The sequence below is a fragment of the Struthio camelus genome, chromosome 8 (assembly GCF_040807025.1).
Source record: "Struthio camelus isolate bStrCam1 chromosome 8, bStrCam1.hap1, whole genome shotgun sequence".
In the NCBI taxonomy this organism is placed as follows: Eukaryota; Metazoa; Chordata; class Aves; order Struthioniformes; family Struthionidae; genus Struthio; species Struthio camelus.
In genome coordinates, this window is record NC_090949.1 from 8679747 (window position 1) to 8696434 (window position 16688).

At 58.9% G+C, this 16688-nt stretch overlaps 2 protein-coding genes across 7 annotated transcripts; both read left to right on the forward strand.

Moving 5' to 3' along the window:
- The first annotated feature begins 3251 nt into the window (after nt 1–3251).
- Nucleotides 3252–8405, forward strand: ITPA (inosine triphosphatase). 4 transcript variants are annotated; one of them, XM_068951942.1, is made up of 8 exons: nt 3252–3476; nt 3629–3686; nt 3779–3843; nt 4334–4407; nt 5450–5481; nt 6261–6376; nt 7100–7176; nt 8177–8405. In XM_068951942.1, exons 1-8 carry the CDS (start codon nt 3414–3416, stop codon nt 8295–8297), a joined length of 606 nt encoding a protein of 201 aa, XP_068808043.1. In that variant the 5' UTR covers nt 3252–3413; the 3' UTR covers nt 8298–8405. The 4 variants fall into 4 exon arrangements, 3 of the variants coding, with proteins under 3 accessions (XP_068808043.1, XP_068808045.1, XP_068808044.1); XM_068951943.1 differs by having other exon boundaries at nt 3383–3476; nt 3779–4102; XR_011142430.1 differs by lacking the exon at nt 7100–7176 and having other exon boundaries at nt 3342–3476; nt 3779–4102.
- A 402-nt stretch (nt 8406–8807) lies between these two features.
- On the forward strand, nt 8808–16401 carry METTL13 (methyltransferase 13, eEF1A N-terminus and K55). Of its 3 annotated transcripts, none has more exons than XM_068951938.1 (8): nt 8808–9051; nt 9572–10319; nt 11889–12088; nt 12753–12948; nt 13234–13377; nt 13729–13944; nt 14498–14629; nt 15386–16401. In XM_068951938.1, the coding sequence occupies exons 1-8, from the start codon at nt 8899–8901 to the stop codon at nt 15658–15660; spliced, it is 2064 nt and encodes a 687-aa protein (XP_068808039.1). In that variant the 5' UTR covers nt 8808–8898; the 3' UTR covers nt 15661–16401. The 3 variants fall into 3 exon arrangements, with proteins under 3 accessions (XP_068808039.1, XP_068808040.1, XP_068808042.1); XM_068951939.1 differs by lacking the exon at nt 8808–9051 and adding an exon at nt 9129–9435; XM_068951941.1 differs by lacking the exon at nt 8808–9051 and adding an exon at nt 9346–9444.
- Nucleotides 16402–16688: the final 287 nt, after the last annotated feature.

A 16688-nucleotide genomic window follows, 5' to 3' on the forward strand; every position in this document is an offset into this window, starting at 1 on the left:
GGAAAAAGATGGATGTGAATTGTAGCAACCAGCAAAGCTGCCTCTGCAGAGCCCTGTCCTCTCTGGGTTCGGCAGATCTTTGTCAACAGCGTGTTCCTAGTGAGTTTCCAGTTGATATTAAACTATCACAATGCCTTGCTGTGAGACAGCACAAGCAGCCGGATGTACAACCCTGGGGAAGACTGTGATTAGCAGCATCCCAGCAGTACACTGCTTAGAGGAAAGGTGCAAGTTTTTTGGCTGAGTTGCTACAATCCATGGAAAATGAGGCAGCGAGGTTATCTTCCCTTCTGCTAGCTTGCTTTGAGCATGCATCCAGCTCTGCTTTAAACCATGTAACGTGTCTGACCCCAGCTGTCTGTCCTGCTGGGGTGAGGGGTTGCACAGCTCATTGGCTGTATTAGTGCTGTGGTGCAGCTTCAATGTAGTTTCCCAGCCAGGGGAGGCCCTGGAGATGTAGATGCACCTTCGAGGAGCCAATCTGAGCCCAGATCCTTTGGAGCGGGAGCAGGACAGCCTTTCCCCACAGTGTCCTGGGCAGACCCGGTGCACCAGCTAAAGGAAGGCAAGCCCAGGCCTCAGTAGGCTCTCATGGAGGCAGAAGAGTGATGGCCATGAGTATTTTGAGCACTTGTCGAGACTGGGAAGGGGCTTCTCTGCTGGGCTCATCCCAGAACATTGCTGGAGGGATGGACATTCCCCTTTTCTGCTCCAGGCAGCCTCCAGCTGAGCGAGGGAGGCTTTTCAGCAAGAGGAGAGATGCATGTCCCCCATACTGACACGTTGTGCCTTCACAGCTGGAGCAGCGACTAAAGGCAGGTCCTGGCTGGAGCCTGTGCGCTCTCACCCGTAGACTTTGCCCAGGAAACATGGCTTTGCTATGAAAGCAAACAGCTATGAAAGCTAAAGCAAACAGCTTTAACTGTAAGTTTTAATGTAGAGCGTTTCAGGACTACCTGCATCTTGTGCATGCACCCACCTGCTACCTGAGATTCCTTCTCCAATACCGAAGGAATTGGACCTCAGACAGCTGCGTCTAGGAAGGAGGGTTACACCCTGGCACATCTGCTTTCCTCGACAGCGAGGGCTGCTTAAGTGTTTTTGCAATATCTCCCAGGAGGTCAGGGTGCGAATGTTTGTACCTGATATGAAAGGCAAGAAAAGCTGCTGAGGCCAAAGCCCAGGCACTGCCTTCAGCACCTGTCTCTGAATCACCAGGACTGCGTTTTGATGAGTTTTAGGCTCAAGCCACTGCACGCCAGGGCCACTCGGAGCGCAGCCCTTCTCGAGAGACCAGCCGTGGCTGGGAAGTGCACCTGAGAGTCACCAGCAACAGGAAATCAACACTTCTGGTCAGTAACTTTAAAAGAATTAACTGGACATAGGGCAAGTTTTATAATTTTTTCAAGGCTGAAAAGACCATTACAATATGTGATCCTTGGTACGTTACAGAGCAGTCCTCCTCGCGTTTCTTAACGATACCTTGGTCTTTACCTTACAACCTATTCAGTCCCACCATGGACTGATCACCAGGAGGAGAACTACAGTGACTGGAAAAGGGTCGTCATTTCCAGCAGTGCCAGGGAGAAGCTGTCTGCGTGCTTTGGGGTTGATTTTCATTTTGATGTTGTGAAGGAGATTTTGCAACAAAAACAACTCCTCCACCCAAGTGTAGGGTCTGTTTTATCCATTCCCTCATCGTGCAGAAGACAGATCTCTTCATTAGTGGCTGCTTTCCACAGGGTCACTTTTTACAGGGAACGGCATGTTTTGGCCGGAGTTTCGCGTTCTTCGTCCAGGGCTGGTTCCTCTCCCCAGGCGTGCTGGTGTGACCGGTGGGGCTGGGATCCAGGGGTCCCTTGCCCGAGGCCCAGGGGCTGCAGAGGTCTATAGTGGTCCCCCCACTCTGAAGCAGGTGTGGAAGAGGCTTCCCCCACCTGGCACTGGGAGCAACTCTGACTAGGAGGGAAGGAGGAGCCACCCAAGAGTGGCTTGCAGAAGAGGGGCTTCGGGTGGGTTTTGTGGGGGCAGAGGGGGAGGCCTGGCAGACCTGCCGTGCTGCTCTGCCCACGCTGAGGCCCCTCTCCAGCCTGCTGTTCCCTGGGCAGCACAGCATCTTCTCCTGGCATCAGCGGGGCCAGGAGGGTGCTGTCATAGGAGAGCTCCAAGGACTTGGTGGCAGGACAGGGCAATGTCCTCCACCACTGCTTGCCCAGGGAGCGCTTGGCTTTGCTGACCCATTCCTATGGGCTCAGCTGGTTCCCTCAGAGCTGGAGTAAACAGAGCTTCGTTCTCGTGACAGATGTTGGGGGGCTGATTTGTAATGTCATTTGCATAGATTAACAGCAGGACAGGCAAGGCATGTCCCAGTCAGCACTGGGAGCAGCGAGCATCTTTTAACTCCTGAGTCCAGCTCCCCCCCCCCCCCCCCACTGATGTTTCTGTTCCAGACTCCAGCTGATCCTGCAGGTGGGTTTAGAAAGGCGAAACCTGACTGGTCCCAAGGGAGAAACTCGGAGATCAGAAAGTGAAAAGATTTACCAAAGGTCAGGGAGTAAACAGCAGCAGAGCCTGGAGCGCGATCCAGTGACCGCTTCCCCAACTACAAATAATTTCACTTGACTTCAGGGAAGGTGGGGAACAGGAAGAGCTGCACCGGCTTCGCCGTCTCTTGCGGCTTTAGCCACGTTCCTGTCTTAGCGAAGTGTTTAACCCCGGAGGGACCCCGCGCGCAGCCGTGAACACACAGGGGCCGAGGGAGACGAGGCCGCTCTGCCTCCGTTGAGCGCTGCGCGCTCCTGGTCCTGCTCTGGCACCTGCTCTAGCCATCTGGCCTTCCCCGGTGTCCCGGGAACAGCAAAACCCAGCTCAACAACAACAGCGCCGCGCTCAAGCACGAGCAGGTGCCAGGAAACTCGTGGTCACCGCCGAGGGGAGCGGGATCGTCCGGCTGCGCGCGCCAAAGGCCCAAGAACGTAAACAGGGCGGGCCCGGCGCCCCGCGGGGCCCAGGTGCGGCGCGGCGGGGCCGCTTCCGCAGCAAGCGTCCGGGAAGAGCCGGGAGGCGGCGCGACGGCCATGTCGGGGGCGCGGGCCGGGCCCCGCCGCCATGACACCCCCTTCTCCCCCCCCCCCCTCCGGCGGCCCCGCCTGCGCTGGGGCTCAGCGCCCGCGCAGCTCTCGCGAGACTTCCCGGGAGGGCGGCTCCACGCACGCGCAGAGGCGGCCCGGGGGCGGGGGAAGAGCGCCCTCCCTCGGAGGTCCGGAAGCGCTCCCCTTCCCCGGAGGAGTTTGCGCGTCCGTTCCCGCGGCATCTCCCTTCTCATTGGCCGGGCGTTGCTCGGGGCGACGGCTGGGCTGCGGTGATTGGCGGCTCCGCGCGCAGGCGCCGCCGCCGCGGCGCGGGGGGTCAGCATGGCGGCGCCGGCCGGCAGGAGCGTGGTGTTCGTGACCGGCAACGCCAAGAAGCTGGAAGAGGTGGGGTGGGCTGAGGGGGCGGCGGGGCGTTGCCTAGCAACCCGGGAGGGGCGTTGCCTAGCAACCCGGGGAGGGGGCGGCCTGCCCGCCGGCAGGGCCCGGGGAAGCGCTGGCGCCCGGCGCGGCTGACGGACTCGCCTCCCTCCGCCCAGGTCGCCCAGATCCTCGGCGACACGTTTCCGTACAAGCTGGTTGCCAAGAAAATAGACCGTAAGTTGGCGGCGGTGGCGGCGTCCCCCCGTCCCGGGGTGCCCGGCGGCCGCGGCCCTGCGCAGTGACCCCCCCCCCCGCTTGTGTTGCAGTGCCGGAGTACCAGGGCGAGCCGGACGACATCTCCGTGCAGAAGTGCCGGGAGGCTGCGCGCCAGGTCGCTCCCTTTCCTGCTCCCCCTTTCCTGCCCGCCCCCCCCCCCAAGCCCAGGGGGTGCGGAGGGTGCCCGGGTTTCGGACCGGCTCCGACGGGGGCCCGTCCGCAGGGGTCCCCTTCCCGAGCTGTCTCTGCCTCGGAAGAACCAAGGGAGGATGGAGGCCCCCCGCGGCACCCGCCTTGCCTCTCCTGCCCTGGTGCCGCCGTTCCTGCCCCCCGTGGCGGGCGCTGCTTCAGCTCTGCTCGCGTTTCTCTGCGAGGTACCTTCGCTCCCGTGTTTCAGGCGCGTGTGCCTGCTGGGGGAGAGCACGGGTTCGGCCGTGTCCCTGCTACGCGTTGCCTCTGAGGTGAAGAGCTCTAACGTCTGAGGAGCTTTTGTGAAGTCCCTGTTGTCACGGGCAAGCGTAAACAGGATAGAGCAAGGCAACAAGTGGGGAGGAGGTACCTTCCTCTCAGAGCTCGTGTTTCCATCTCTTGGGCTTTTGCTGTAGGTTCGAGGACCCGTTATAGTAGAGGATACCTGCTTGTGCTTCAATGCCCTGGGGGGACTTCCAGGACCATACATGTAAGTAGAGGGGAGTTAGTCTCCTTCACCTTTCCTGTCTCACAATTAGGAGCGTGGGTCATTGGGATGTACTTCATGGGAGATTCTCCATGCACCAGTAGCTGTGGGGTCAGGAAGGTTGTTGCTGTTCTGGTGTCCTCAGTTTTATTTAGCACCCCTAGGGGCAGGACTTAAACTCCTGGAGCCCTGCTGTGATTCACTCTGCAGGACAGGAGAGATGACCCTGAACTGTTGCCTCTGGCTCCCCGTTGCCTGTGCCCGCTCTTGCAGCCAGCTTGGGAATCCAGTCCCACAGTGGCATCCACACGCGGGGGTTAAGATGCTGTGCGTTTCAGTAGGACTCTTGACTGAGGCTCCTGTAGGTTCTAATGTTTGCTTCTAACAGGGAAATGTCCCTCGATCTGTGATGTCAGCTTAATGCAGTGGAATCAAATTTATTCCTGGAGTTAATTACACTGAAGGTAATGCCAATGAAAACCTTTGGCCTTGAGTGAGAGCGCTACTTTTTTTTTTTTTTTTTTTTTGCAGTTCAGGTCACTAAATTTGTATTACTGTGTACAGGGCCTCAGGGAGACTGCTTTAATCCAGCAGATAACAAAATTATTACAATATAGAATAATTCCTCTAATAAAATAACTGCCTTAGCTCCTGGGATTACCTTTTAGTGGGATTAATTTTTTCAAACTATCCCTGCTTAGCTAAGCAGAGGCATAAACGCTTTATATAACTCAGTTGACACCAGAACTGGGCATAAGATGTGCACAGGTTAGATTGAGAAATGGGCTTCAGCATGTCCGTGCTCTTGGGGAACTGGGTTGTTTACATAGACCCCAGCCTTGCTGTTGTTTTCACTGTGACCTATTTAGTTTAAGACTTAGGTTTGTGTTTATTGATAACTGGCCCAGATGGGGTGGTTTGGAGGCAGCCCATTTAAGAGGGATTTGAAGAGCTGTGAAAAACGAAGGCAACGAAGGCCTCAGGAATGGCCATGTTTCTGTGTATTAATGACACAAATTATCTTTTCTCTTTCCTCCTCCCTCAGAAAATGGTTCCTGGAAAAACTCAAACCAGAAGGTACTGCCTCTTTGTATTACTGCTCTGCAAGGAATCTAGTTCTTTCCAGTCATGGGCTCCTGGGGACAAATGTAACCGTGCAGCCGTGGGAAATGAATGCTTGCCTGTGCTGGGTTCCGCTGGGTGTGCTCGCCTGCCTCGCTGCCCAATTCATAGCCAGCTCCTTTTCCCTCTGTCCATCTCTGTCCCTTTGCATTCTCTCCTTAAGCTTGTTCTCTGCCCCGCTTCATTGGATGTGGTCTCCCTGGGTAGCTTCAGCATCATCTCTGCATTGGATTCCCCGATTTCTGCTTCTGTAGGCTGCTGGCGGGGTTTGTCGAAGTTATTTGCCTTTCATCAAGGTGATCCAGAAGGTCTCCTGCCCCCTTAGTGTCTGTGCAAGCTCCTCTCCGTGAGTGCTTGTGTGCCAGAGCGTGGTGACTGCATTTGCTCCCACAGTTAAGAAAAGAGCGTGGCTGCAAATCCCGTACTGGCATCCTGAGCATAGGTGTTAATCACCTAACTCAGAGTGGGCTTTAGCCCTTCTCTGGGACCACACGCTTGTTTGCTTCTGCCTCCAAGCTAACAGTGGAGCCCTGCAGCTCAAACTGCAAAGCCCTGGCTTCACGCCAGGGGATTCGGCCAAGAGCATCCTTTTGGCTTAGCTCTGTTACCTCCCTGTAATTCGTCATCTCTGTTGTTAATGTGAATTCGGAAAACTCACTTGATTCATCTCTAGATGGATGTGTCGCACACTGAAGGAAACGCTGCAACAGTAGGAGCCTTTCTCTGTTGTTCAGGTCTGTACAAACTGCTAGCCGGTTTTGAAGACAAATCTGCCTACGCTCTTTGTACCTTTGCGTTCAGTCCTGGAAACCCAGAGGAGCCAGTGAAGCTGTTCAAAGGCCAAACTCCGGTAGGTGTTGTACCTGGGGACAGGGAACATGCTGAGGAAAAGGGTTCTAATGTGAATCTGTTAGTGGCATTGGCTCTAGTAAGGACAGTGTTAGTGACCCATGGCACAGCTGGGTCACTGAGAGCCCTTGGAGCTGCTCTGTTGGAAAAGGGCTGTGGGAGCTGCAGCTGACAGTCAGCGGGTGCTACTTGCTGCAGCCCTTTCACCCAGCTGTACGTGTCAAACTCTTTGTGCCCTACTTCAGTCTCTTCAGCCCTCTCGTGTCCCTCTAACAGGGCAGCATCTGGGTGACAGTGAGGGATGGAGATGCAAGTGGGAGTACAGAGCTGAACTATGTTCTTCAGTCAGCTTCCAGTCTATTTGCCGTTCCTTGTTGCCACGAATATGCAAGCTGGCTTGCAAGGAAGCTTTGGGATGGAAGGAGGGTGCGGTAAGGTCACCGACGCAGCTCTGAGCGCAGTCCTTAGTTCTGTTAACGTTAGATGGCGAGGAGGGGCAAAGGGGCTCTCAACGTAGAGCAGCATGATGGAGCACTGAGTTTGGGGCTGCTAATTTTAGTCATGTCTTGGGGAACTGCTGGGTCTGTAGATGGCACCAAGCCTTTGGTGGTTACAGTATGAAGTATGGCTGAGTGTAACTTTTCAGCCTGTGTTTGAAGTGTAACTGCAAGAGAAGTGCTGAGAAACCACAGCTTATAGGGCTTTTCTTGCTTTCTCGTGACAGGGGCAGATAGTTGAGCCCAGGGGCCCTAGGGACTTTGGCTGGGATCCCTGCTTTCAGCCTGATGGCTACGACCAGACGTAAGTGGCTTTTTACCTTTTGCCCTTTATGTAAGGAATGCAAGGGGTTGACATTGTTTCTTGTTGCCACGTCAAAAGGAACTGCTCACAAGTAATTGTGGTAGGGAGGAAACACAGTCCTGGATCTGAGTGCACTGGGTATGCGGATCCCCCAGATCAGGATGAGGGTTGTTGGTTTGGCTTGCTGTTGCAAGCAGTAAATAAGGGGAAAAAGTACTTTCGTATAAAATAAGCAAAGCAGAGTTTCCACCGTGCGGAGGGCTGCTGGGGAGCGTGACGGGATCCATTTTGCTACTTAGGAGAAAAAGCAGAGGAGGATAGGCAGGGCCAGCAGGATTTCTGCTCTTCCTGTCCCCCTCTGGGCACTGTCTGGCCCCAGCAGACAGAGCTTGCCTTGCAGGCACGGCTCCGCTCGGGGCCTTCAGGAGCTGGGAGCAGAGCAGGCCTGGCAGCAAGGGTAGCACCTCTCTGCAGAAACACCGAGGGCTCCAGGGAGCAGAGGCACGTGTTCCCTTCCCTGAGTAACCTGTGAGGGGTGCGTTACGGTCCTGCTCGTGGGGCTGCTTTAGTTTCTGGTCACGCCTGGTGGGCAGTGGCTGGCTGAAGCAGTCCAGCAGAGTTGTTTGGCCAACAGGGCAGAGCTGCTTCACTGGGCTGCAGGACAGTGCTCAAGCACAGCTGGAAGACTGCTGTACAAGCATGAGCTTGTTTTCTGTAGCTGAGAGGTGTGTGTGTGTGCTTTCTCTTACTGAAAGGGCTCCTGTGATTAATTTGGTAAGTGAATGTGCTTACGTTATAGACTGCAGAAGGTGTTAGAGGCAGTTCAGAGAGCCGGTGTAGGGAGCAGGCAGGTATAGGACATCCCCTTGCATACTGAGAACATGGGAAACGTGTCGCTACAGAGAGATGGCAAGCAAAGGGGGGGATTCTCAGTGGCTGCAGGGACACATGCTATAGCACCTCTGTTGCTGTGAATTGTCTTGGTTGCTCTCACCTGCAGCTACGCTGAACTGCCCAAGGCAGTGAAGAATTCAATCTCGCACCGTTACAGAGCGCTGAGTGAGCTCTCCACCTTCTTTCTCCACAACAACTCAACAGATGCCCCCTCCAGTCCAAGTTAGCGTCCCACCATCTGCGAACGCTGGGTGTTGTACATTTCCCATACAAGGCTGTAAAATCTCTTTTCAGCTGTGTCCTTAGATTAAAGCTGTTTGTTCTGAGGCCACAAATACTTTTTTTCCCCCTCCCCCTTCTTGTTTCTTCTAAAATGCCCGCAAAACCCAGCCGGTCTGTGTGTTACTCGCTCCTTATTGCAGCAGTTGGGACGGGCGCCCTAAAACCTGAGCTCGTGCTCAGGGAGGCACAGGGGGGTTGCTTACGGGGGAGAGCTCGCAGCCTGCCTCACCGCTGGCGGTGCCTGGCCGGACAGCCAAAACGGAGCCTGCGGGACCGGTCTCGGGCTGCCTGGCCGGCGGGGCGGGGACGGGGGGCGCCGGGGCAGGGCTGCGGCGGCAGGGGGCGCGCCGCGCACACGTGCGCTCTTGCCCTGCGCGGAAGGGCGAGCCAATGGGAAGCGGCCGGGAGAGGCGGCAGCCAATCCGCTGCCTGGTACGCCGTATCCCGTGGCCCGTGACGTAGAGGCGGGCGGAGGCGCGCCGCGCTGCGCGGGGGCGGTGCGGGGCCACGTGCGGCGGTGCCGGCCCGGCCCGGCCCGGCCCGGCCATGGAGCTGCTGCCGCGGAGCCCGCGGGAGTTCGGCTCCGCCGGGTACTGGGAGCGGTTCTTCCGGCAGCGCGGGCAGCGGCCCTTCGAGTGGTACGGCGGCCTGCCGGAGCTGCGCGCCGTGCTGCGCAAGTACGTGCGGCCCCGGGACAAGGTGGGTGAGCGAGCGGCCCGCTCCGGCCGGCTTACAACGCCGAAAGTTTGCATTAGTTTAGCTTTTCCTTTGCTTAGGTGGTTGGAGGCGCAGCGACTCGGCTTCACCCCTAGCGAGCGACCAGGTGCGACCTGGCTCGCGGAGGGCAGGAGGCGAGAGGCTGCCCAGGGCCCTCGGTGCCCTCGGCGGCGTGAGCTCTCGTCCCAAAAGACGCGAAGCCGTTCGCGGTAAGAGGAGAGCAGGACGGACCTATATGTCGCCCTGCTATAGGGAGCTCTATGGGTGAAAACGCCCGCGTACTCCCAAGAAGGAAACGTGACACAAACGCTTCGCTTCTGCACCCACGTGAATTTTCTCTGTGGAAGCGTTGCCTTGCACTTGAAGGCAGTCCCGGTGCGTTTTTCACTGGGGGCGTGTGGCTGTGGCTGATCTCTATGGCGTTTGCTTGTAAAACGCTTCAGGGCGGCCCGCGTTTCCAGGGCGTTCTCACCGTCGCTGCCGCTCTTGTCCCGCTTCCCAGGTTCTCGTGGTCGGCTGCGGAAACTCGGAGCTGAGCGAGCAGATGTACGACATGGGGATGTGCGAGGACATCGTGAACATCGACATCAGCGACGCGGTCATCCGCCAGATGCAAGAACGGAACGCGAGCAAGAGGCCGAAGATGAGCTACCTGCTCATGGACGTGCTTCAGATGGACTTCCCCGACGCCCTCTTCCAAGTGGTCTTGGACAAAGGCACGCTCGATGCCATCCTCGCTGATGAAGAGGAGGCCACTCTAGCCAAGGTGGACAGGATGTTTGCCGAGATCAGCCGTGTCCTGCAGGTAGGAGGGCGCTACCTCTGCGTCTCCTTGGCCCAAGCCCACGTGCTGAAGAAGGCAGTGGAATACTTCTCCCAGGAAGGCTGGGTAGTGCGTGTCCATCAGGCCGCCAGCGGTGGGGACAAGCAGCAGTTTGTCCTACCTATCTTTGTCTACGTCATGACTAAGTTTAAAAAGGTCCCTGGTTCGGCACCACAAATCTTGGAGATCTGCCCTGAGGAGCAGGATAAGCCGATGCGGGTGGAGAGCGCGGAGCAACTGGTGGAGGCGGTGAAGGACAGGCAGCATTACGCCTTGCTCCGCAGCCAGCTGAGCAAAACCACCAGCGGGGAGCAGCTTTCCCTGGATCTGTGCAGCAAGGATAGTGGGAGGCCTCGCTACACCCTGCACGTGGTCGACAGCCCCTCGATGAAACCGTCCCGGGACAATCACTTTGCCATTTTCATCAGTGAGTTCAGCTTCTCGCGCCTGCGAGGAGACGTTGCTCTGGTCAGGAGCTGCAAAACAGGCAGCAGTCCTGGCCCTGCTGAAACAGGAGCAGGAGAGGGGAATAACCTGCCTTTGTGGGGTTTGGTCAGTGTTTTAATCCCAGCTTTGCAGTGGGACACACAGTGCACGATTGTGCAGCAGGCAGAGCTCAGTCCCAGAGCAGCGCCGAGCTTGTGGGCTGGGAGGATGCCTGTCCGGCAGCAGACGGACACTGCCTGCGCTGCCTCAGCTCTCCGAGGTGGCCACTGTCTGTGCACCCCGGGGGCACTGTGATACTCGCGTTTCTTGCATTGATGCTAGCGACAGCCACCTTGGCGTGTTGCCGCATAGACCGAGAGCGCAGCAGGAGCAATTCGAAAGGTGCTGCCAGCTTGCGCAGCTGTCCTCGCCTGGCTTCCCGGCCTCCCCCTGCCCCGAGCGTGGAGCCGCTGGTGTGCAGCAGAAGGGAAGCTTTGCTTTGCTTTGCGTTTGTTCTTACAGCCTGTGATCCGTGGGAGGCCTGGTTTTGACGCTAGCAAGGTGGATTTATCCCTTGCCCAGCTGGCTTTGCTGTGTGGGCAGCTCGCTGGAGTTCTGCTGTGTGCTCCTAGGCAAGTTGCTTAACCTCAGTACCTTGGCTGTTTGCTGGGAACTGGGGGGGATCTGCTTCGTCTTTGCTTAGACGTCTGCAGCTAGAACAAGGGCAGGGGGGCAGGCCAAGGCTGTGTTGGCCAACGAGAAGCCCCTGCTCATGCGGGGCCCGTGGCTTCTGCAGCAGGGCCGGCCTTCCCAGGCCGGTGGGATGTTTTTGCTCTCCGTTTCCGGTGTCACCGCCAGGCACGTAGGGTAGGCGCGTGGGGCCTGCTCGGACCCAGCAGCACCTCTGTGTTGTTGAGCGCCGGTAGCGCTGGGGGCAATGGGCCTGCCGGGTCTAGGGAAGCCAGTGCTGAGCTCGTGTGATGTGCTGACCCAAGCTGCTTGCCTGCACGGCCGCTCGGGGTTGTTCACGCTAGAGACACCAGCTCCAGCCTGGCAGGGTTTAGCATCTCTGACCGCCTGTGGTGAGAGTGCCGCCATCCGCTCCCACATCCCTGTGAATTTTGAGGGTCCCCATCTGGCTTTGCGTGACCCTCTGGGGCTCAGCATATCTGCAGAGCTGTTGACCCACCTGTAGGGAATGGAGAGTCCCACCAGTCTCTTGGCTTGGTGCTTGCAGAGACGTGTCAGCCTCCGCCAGCAGTGGCTGGCGTGCCTGCGAAGCCCAGGGCTTGGCAAACTCTGCAGACAAGGAGTGGGGTTGTCGGGCACCCCTCTAACGTGAGACGTGGCCTTTCCCGCCTCCTGTATCAACCTGCCCAAAACTGGGGTGCTTCTGGCCCCTCGGTGATAGAGCTTAGGTCTAGATGCAGAGCAGCCTTGTCAAAAGTCACACAGCAGTACGTCATCGTGACGTCTCGCCTTTCCCCCGTGGTTGCTGTCCCGGAGGTCGAGGTGGTCGCTTTGGGGCTGGGATCCACCCCAGGCTCAGCTGACCGCAGCCCCCTTTCAGTCCCGCAGGGCAGAGAAACCGAGTGGCTCTTTGGGACGGAGGAAGGGCGGAGGCAGCTGGCCGCCAGCGCGGGGTTCAGGCGCCTCGTCACCGTGGCTCTGCACAGAGAGCAGCACTACGAGGGCATGGCGGGCATCCAGGCCGAGCTGTCGGGGAAGGTGATGGAGCTGGCGCCGCCGGGCCTTCCTGCCCGGCAGCAGGTGAGCTCCCCCACCCGGCCCCCTCGCTCGGCTTCCCCGAAAGCGGCGCCTGGCTGGCTGGCAGTGCCTCCAGCTTTCCACCAGCAGCAGGTCCTTCTTCTGTGAGAGAGACGGACTTGCAAAGCGTGAGCTGGCTGCGGTGGTGGGGAGGAGACTGGCCTCAAGCGTAGCTACTCTTGCTTTTTCTCTCTTCCCCATTCCAGTCAACGCCCTTTGCTTGGAGGGAGGATTTCAGGTGCCTGTGTGGCAGGATTCAGTGTGAAGTCCTTGCCCCCTGAAACCCATGCATCCTCAAAAAGCAGGCACGCTGAAACCCTCAGAGCTTCTGTGCCCCTTGCTGAGAATCTTGTCTGTAACTTTTCCATCGCTTCTGTCTTTTCCTTCCTGCCCCATCTCCCCAGACATAAACCTTTCTTTCAAGAGGTCTCTGAGTGTTGGCACTTTGTGCCCCAACGCGTGCGTGAGAGGGGAAACCCTAGGTAAGTCTCGGTGTCCCATGTGCTGGACCTAGCTGCCTGTGGCTACCTGCAGCACATCCTTCTGCTCCTGAGGCATGTCTGCTTTGTCCTAGCTCTTTAGCCACAGGCAGGATGGTGAGACCTTCACGGCCCCTTCCCATAGCCTTCCCATTCCTTCTTTGCGTGAATCCATGTCTTCCTTGCAGGTGCCCTTCTTGTCCGTGGGAGGTGACATCGGGGTCCGGACAGTGCAGCACCGTGACACCAGCCCCCTGAGCGGGGAGTACGTCGTGGAGGATGTGAAGGGGGATGACAAGTGTTACTTCCGCCGCCTCATCTTCCTCAGCAACAGGAATGTGGTGCAGTCGGAAGCCCGGCTCTTGGCCCCCGCGCCTCTCCCAGGTATGCGGGGCTTAACAGGACGGTAGGAGAGATGGAAAGGGCTGGGGGAAGAGGCAGCGGACAAAGGCAGCTTTGGGGTGGCAGAGAGTGAGTTTGATACAGGGAAGAAGATAAGAGTCCTTCTGGGATGTCTGTCTCGTGCCAGGGCAGCTCTGGGAGTGCTTTTCTCTCTCTTGCGTCTGTGTCGCTGAGGCAGAAGTCGGGGGGTGTCCCCAGAAAGCACCCCTGTCCCGAGCTGGTGCAGCTGCATTGGCTCCTCTCCACTTGATGCTGCTTGTCATTCAGGCCAGAAGAAACGGAGGAAGGACAGGAAGAAACCTGGCCCTGCTGAGCCGCCCTCAGCCATCGACAAGAGCTACCTGTGCTGCGAGCACCACAAGGCCATGGTGGCCGGGCTCTGCCTGCTGGGGAGCCCTGATCCTCTCCCAGGTAATGAGGCCGGTGGTGACGCGTGGCCCCGCACGCACTGGCGGGACACAGGTGCTCAGGGTGCCAGCCTTGCACGTGACCGCGGCACCTCCCCTGCGTGTGGCAGAGCCCCCGTGAGCGTTGCAGGCACCAGGCAGCGGGAGGGAGATGCTCTGCCCCTGGCATGTCATGTCTCGAGCTGTAAGGGGTGAAGGGCGAAGCAAGCCCCAGCTTGCTGAGGAAGGGTTTTCCTGGCCGCGGGAGCCCAGTGTGCCCTGCCAGAAGCGGCCTGGGGCACCCTGGTGAGATGATGGGACGGGCAGCCTGAGCATGGCTGACCTGGTGGTTCACCCTGGTGCTTTCTGTTGGCAGGGCAGCACCCGCTTGCAGTGCTGGTGGTGGGGCTTGGTGGGGGCAGCCTGCCCCTCTTCCTCCATGACTACTTCTCCCAGGCCCGCGTAGCTGTGGTAGAGATCGACCCCTCCGTGGTGGAGGTGGCCACACGCTGGTTTGGCTTCTCCCAGAGTGACCGGATGCAGGTGCATGTCTCCGATGGTCTGGACTACGTGGCCAAGCTGGCGGCTGAAGGTACCACTTCGTGAAGCACCCCAAGGGCCCCCGCTGAGCACAGCGGGTGGGATGTGGAGGGCAGGAGTCCCTGAAGCAGGGGACATGCACAAAATCTTTTCAGAAATAGCACCTGCACTCCCTCAATGGGTTTCTTCAATCCTCTGCTTCCCATCCTGCCCTCCAAAAGGTCTCCAGCTCTCCTGTGTGGGCTCCGTTCACTCCGCAGCTCCCTGCTTTGTCCCTCTGTGCCAGCCCTGGTCTCAGCTGATGTTGCCACAGTCTCTCTGGTACCTCCTGCCATGTGTCACAAGCTCCAGCCTCGCCAGGTCTCTGCTGCTAGCCTGCCTGTCCTTGCCCAGATGTGCAGGGGACCCTGAGCTTGTTGCCCCTGCTGTGCTGGGTTTCATTTGGAAAGAGAGACCCCCCACAAGGGAGAAGTGGCTGTAACACAGAGGAGGGGTTGTATTGCCCAACCCCTTCAGTGCTTCCCCACTGATCACGTTGTGAGTAGCGTGCATGGCTCGTCACCCCGTCCTGCAGGGCAAACGAGTCTCTGCTCTCCCTCCTGCAGCTCCAGCCCAATATGATGCCATCATGTTTGATGTGGACAGCAAAGACCTCATGGTGGGAATGAGCTGCCCACCACCAGCCTTCGTGGAAAAGCCTTTCTTGCAGAAAGTTAAAACCATCCTCAAGCCAGAAGGTATGAGGGGAGGTTTGGTGCTGCCTATGCCCTGTTGTCAGTGCTGAGTTGGGAAGAGGTGCTGCTGCCCATTGCCCGGGCTGGAGAGTGGGGCTCTGCAGCTAGGCCTGGTCCTGCCACTCAGGGGCTGTGCCGCGGTTTTTCACCCTGCAAAATAATTGTCATGGCCAGGACTGCTGCGAGGCATCCGTTGCTCCTAGCAGACCCAGAATCCCGTGGCTTTGTTAGCAGATGTTGTGATGGCAGCAAGGTGGTTTGGCAGAAAAAGAAAGCGGGGTGTAACTGATGGCCTGCAGTGCTGCTGGGTGAGGCAGGCTGAGAAATCCCTGGGGTTTACGGTTGCTGAAAAGCAGAGGGTGTAGGTGGTATCTGGGAACAGATTGTGTGGCCACCTACAGCCCACACAGTAGCAGGGACGTGGAGCCAGGCCAAGGGCACTGGTGGGATGTCGGTACTCGTTGTGCAGCCAAGGGCTGGTGCGAGAGAGGGAGCAGGCTTCCACACGTCAAGTTATTCCTGGCATTTAGCAAATGTTTGCTCATCTGTTTGTCTGCCCGTGTGAGCCACGGGGCCTGAAACTGAGTGAGAGCCAGAGTCAGCGAAAGTGGTGGTCTCCCAGCCCTCGTGAGAGCACTGAGCACCCAGAGGAGGGTTTAGGAGCGGAGGATGCTGGCGCAGAGGGTTCGGGGGGGTTATTGCTCTGTGGGTCACCTCTACCCCGCTGAGCGTCCCTGTCGCTTCTCACTGCTGCTGCAGGAGTCTTCGTGCTGAACTTGGTGTGCCGAGACGCCCGGCTCAAGGAGTCCGTCCTGGCCACCCTCAGGGAGGTCTTCCCGCTGCTGTACGCGCGCCGCATCGACGGGGAGGTCAACGAGATCCTGTTCTGCCAGCCCGGCCCCGAGGGGCCGCGGGGTGCCGCAGAGCTGCTGACGCGCGCCCGGGCGCTGGAGGGGGCCCTGCGACAGCCCGGGCGCCCCTGGGACAGCTCCTACGTTCTCGCAGACATGCTGCAGGCCGTGAAGATCCTGTGAGAGGGGCCGTGAGGCCACTCGCAGGAGAGAGGGGTCCCTGCATGGGTGCTATGGCCACGGCCAGGACTGCCCACCCTGCCGGGGGGCTGGCACTCGCCTGGCTCTGCCTGAAGGCTGTGGTCTGAAGGGGGCTCCCGGCAGCAGGAGGGAGCCCAGCGTGGCTTGCTGGGGCTCTGGGGCTGTTTGCCAGGAGCCCCCTTGGTGCAGTCTCTCGATACGGGGCTTTTCCCCGCCGTGGAAGTGGGGCCGGGGAAGGGGCCAGGCTGGAAGGGGAGCGCACAGCCCAAGGGGCTGTGTTTGGGAGGCGAGGGGAGGAAGGCGCTCATGGGGTCGCGGAATTGCATGCTTGGGACTGAGCCCCGTTTCTTGCAGTTTATCCCATATCCGGGGCGAGAGCTCAGCCTAGCTCGCCCCCGGGATCCTCGGCTCGCGCTCGGGGCAGCCGCTCTTCCCAGGCACCACCGATGCAGCCGCTTGACGTTGCTTTGCGACGCTGTAATGTCGCAGGGACGTGCAGCCCCGTTGGTGGAGGAACGCTGTGCCAGCTGCCCCTTTCCCTTCCAGCACGGCTGCCTCCCTCCCTCCCTCCCTCCAACGCTGCCTCTCTCCGCGTGTCCGCTGTCTCCGTGCACCCCCCAGCCCCGCCACGAGCCCACGTGTTGGGACAGAGGGTGCACATACGTGGGCTGAGAGCTGGAGCAATAAAGAGGTCGGGCTGCCCCGCGGCCCGCTGGGCTTTGCCAGGCTCGTTTCTCACCGGCGGTGTCGAGACAGGTCCTGCCCTGGGCCAGAGGGGGCTGAGCTCGGGGTGAGGGGCACCGAGGAGGCTGCAGCGTCTCCGTGTCGGGATCGGCCGTGGGAGGCGGGGGGCGCTTGGGTTTTATTCCCAGCTCTGCCAGCGTGCGTCCTTGGAGCAGGACAGGGAGCTGCTCGTCCTCCTGATAAAGGTGAGCTCGGCTTTGTTCCCCCAAGGGCACGGCCCCGGGGGGCAGGCCGGCACCCCTTGTACCCTCCTTCCCAAACCTGGA